Source organism: Volvox carteri (assembly GCF_000143455.1).
Source record: "Volvox carteri f. nagariensis unplaced genomic scaffold VOLCAscaffold_17, whole genome shotgun sequence".
In the NCBI taxonomy this organism is placed as follows: Eukaryota; Viridiplantae; Chlorophyta; class Chlorophyceae; order Chlamydomonadales; family Volvocaceae; genus Volvox; species Volvox carteri.
The window spans coordinates 1,661,507-1,665,124 of NW_003307560.1; the positions used below are offsets into that span (position 1 = coordinate 1,661,507).

The 3,618-nt window shown below is 58.3% G+C and overlaps 1 protein-coding gene across 1 annotated transcript in view; it reads left to right on the top strand.

The window, feature by feature from the left end:
• VOLCADRAFT_90620 (uncharacterized protein) overlaps positions 1-3,618 on the top strand; it is a gene marked incomplete at both ends in the record, with an annotated part of 14,898 nt that overhangs the window by 8,463 nt on the left and 2,817 nt on the right. The window contains 5 exons of the mRNA XM_002950068.1: positions 565-714; positions 961-1,025; positions 1,062-1,133; positions 1,721-1,793; positions 3,122-3,258. Of these exons, the coding sequence (XP_002950114.1) occupies positions 565-714; positions 961-1,025; positions 1,062-1,133; positions 1,721-1,793; positions 3,122-3,258 (497 nt within the window). The remainder of the gene's footprint in view (positions 1-564; positions 715-960; positions 1,026-1,061; positions 1,134-1,720; positions 1,794-3,121; positions 3,259-3,618) is intronic.

Below are 3,618 nucleotides of genomic sequence, written 5' to 3' on the forward strand. Positions count from 1 at the left end.
ATCCAGCCTACGAGAGCAAGCCAGCAGCATCACCCCGCCCCAGTTGGTGGAGGTGGACTTCAGCCTGTGTGCCGGGGGAAGAGGGGAAGGCAACGGAGCTGCAATGGCGGACGGACCGGCCGCGGCGGCGGCGGCGGGGGGAGGTGTACGGCAGCAACACCCGTCACCAACCATAACACCCAAGGCGAGTACCCCTCCCCAAGTCCCCCCAACTCCCCTCGTACGGGTTCGATACATTCCGCATTTCGTATAGACCCCTACCCAACTCACACACGTACACACACGTACACACACACGTACACACACACGTACACACACACGTACACACACACGTACACACACACGTACACACACACGTACACACACGTACACACACACGTACACACACACGTACACACACACGTACACACACACGTACACACACACGTACACACTCACGTACACACACACGTACACACACACGTACACACACACGTACACACACACGTACACACACACGTACATGCACGTACAACATGTTGAAACCCCCCTTTTCTCCCCCCCCCTACTCTCACATCACACCAGGTCCTGCTTCCGGAGGAGGAGATCGCGTACGGCCCCGCCTGCTGGCTGTGGGACTACCTGCGGCGCTGCGGGGCCTCCGGCTTCCTGTTGCCCCTGTCGGGGGGGGCGGACAGCTCCTCAGTGGCGGTCATCGTGGGGGCCATGTGCCAGGTAAGGAGGGGGTAAGGGGTAAGGAGGGGGGAAAGACGCACCAGGAACGAGTGAAGCTCATCCCCCCAGGTAAAGGGGGGGGGTTGTGTGGAAGGGAGGAGGGGCGGCACAAGTTTCATGTGTGAGCTTGTGTATGTGTCCGGCGGGTATGTACGGCATGGTGGGTGTCGTATGTTTTTGGTAACGCAGGCCTTGAATTCTGGATGATGTCGACATCCCCCCGCCCGCTTCCCCCTGACCTCTCAGCTGGTAGTTGAAGCTGTGAAGGCAGGTGACCCACGGGTCATTGCAGACGTACGGCGAGTGGCTGGGTACGGCCCTTCGGAGCCCCCTCCCTCCGACCCCAGGCAGTTGGCCGGCAGGCTGCTCAGTTGCGTGTATATGGGCACCGTCAACAGCTCCTATGCGACCCGGGAGCGGTGAGTCGAAGAAGAAAAGGGGGGGGCTTATGGAGGGGGTAGGGCAGGGTAGGGGGATCATATGATGCAAGAAACTCAGATAGAAAAGTGACCTGCTGCTGCCGGAAGTCGTCCTAAAAGTCCGAAACAAACGCCGAGTGAGTCTGAAGCGATGAAGTCATGGAAACACGTGGTTCCGGAATGTGAAGCCTTAGCCAATACACGTTACCGACAATTTTTTTTGTGTAGTCGTCGTGTAGGGCAGGGGGGAGGGGAGGGGGGGGGACGAAGCAAAGGACAGTGGAGGGGAGCGCGGGATTTCTGTGTATGTATGCATGTGCGTATGTATGTATGTATGTATGTATGTATGTGGGGCGTGGTCGTGAGGAGCTTTGAGAGGGGGGCAGGGCCGGGTGCAGGTGGGGGGGGTGAAGGGACGAGAAGTGCGGGGTGGGGTGGGGTGGGGTGGGCGGTGGGGAGGGAAACCCTTCCTGCCTAGCATCCATACACACACACATGCACACATGCACAACAAACACGATACACGTTGCCCCCGAACTTCACCTCGTTCTTCCCCTCCCCCTCCCCACCGCTAAACCCCTAATCAGTGCCCGGCTGCTTTGCGAGCAGATCGGCGCCTACCACCTGTCCTTGAGTATTGACACAGTGGTTGAGGCGGTTGTGGGTTTGTTCAGTACGGCAGTGACGGGTGGCAGGAGACCCGCCTTCAAGGCACATGGGGGGAGCACTGCGGAGAACCTGGCACTGCAGGTGTGCGTACGTATGTATGTGCGTACGTATGTATGTATGTATGTATGTATGTATGTATGTATGTATGTATGTATGTATGTATGTATGTATGTATGTATGTATGTATGTATGTATGTATGTATGAATGACTTAGATTACACTGTGGGCTGCGAGAGCCGGGGGCCGAAGCCGAAACACAGCGCAAGGGTCGGGAGCACACAGCACAAGTCGGTTAGTCTTGTGTGATCCCGACCCCGACTCAGACTGCCAACACTCTACGCAGCCACTCCGCAGCCACTCCATCCGGGGATGGCGCTGCATTGAATACACCACGAAGGGCTCTCAGGTCCCGCTAGAGCGAGTCCACAAGTCTCAGCTAGGGCAAAGTCAAAGGCTCTCTGAAACAACCCCCCAAAACACCACCAACGAAAACGGGATTCGAAGGGAAAACAAACAAACAAACAAAAATTCGTATGTATGTATGTTGTTACAGGGTGGTTAAGCTTCACCAGCGGCCCCCTTTCCCGAGGCAGTTCCCTGCTCTCCCCTGCTAGAGGGGCACCCTAATCCGTCACCCCATCCGACTTCAGAATGTATTCGTTGGGTTCAGCAACTCACCACCAGCATCCAACCAAATCTAGCGGATCAACGGCGCCACAACTTAGTTCCTGGTCAGCTCGCGAGTTGATATAATCACGTCCTACACCGTTCATAAGACGGGGGCCCACCTTCCAGTTCAACACCCCTCACACACGGAGAAGTCGGCAGGCGGATTTGAACCCGGGTGGGCCGGGAGCAGAAGTCAGACCTTATATTCTGTCAGCCACCTGCTTCAAAAATGCTTGCGCCACCGGGGAGTCGAACCCCGCTCTTTTGCTTGGAAGGCAAATATCCTACCGATGGACTAGTAGCGCACGGTTAAGGAACATGGGTTGCAGTATATGTAAAAGTGTTTATTTGCTAGATTTGTCCGTGTGTATGTTTGTGTGTGTGTGTGTGTGCTTGGGTTATGAGAAACTGGCTCACGGTGTATTATTGACGTGTGAGGCATGTGTCTGTCTGTCTGTTTAAATCTGTGCTGTGCTATGTTGCAGTTCGAATGTTCTTGTGTCCTCGTCGTGTGTCCCGACCACCGCACCGCAATCGCCGTCGCCCCTCGCTACAGCCGCCATTCGTTGCTGCTGCTACTGCTGCTGCTACCGCCACTCCCCAACCCCCCAACCCCCTCTCTCCTCCCCCCCCCCGCCATCCTCCTGCAGAACATTCAGGCGCGATTGCGCATGGTCCTGGCCTTCCTGCTCGCCCAGCTGCTGCCCTGGGCTCGGAGCTTGACAGGGCCCAGTGGGGGCGGGGGCGGGGGTTGGCTGCTGGTGCTGGGTTCCGCGAATGTGGACGAGTGCTTGCGGGGTGAGGGAGGGGAGGGGGGTGAGGGAAGGGAGGGGGGTGAGGGAGGGAGGGGGGTGAGGGAAGGGAGGGGGGTGAGGGAGGGAGGGGGAGGCGGGTGAGGGAGGGGAGGCGGGTGAGGGAAGGGAGGGGGGTGAGGGAAGGGAGGGGGGTGAGGGAAGGGAGGGGGTGAGGGAAGGGAGGGGGTGAGGGAAGGCAGGGGGGTGAGGGGGGTTCAAAGCAGCCATTGGCCCAAGGTGGGGAGTTGGACGGGGTGGTGGGGCTGTGTTTGCTACCGGCGGCGCGGCGCATATCCCCCCATCCACCCCCATCCACCCCCATCCACCCCCATCCATACACACAAACGCGCACA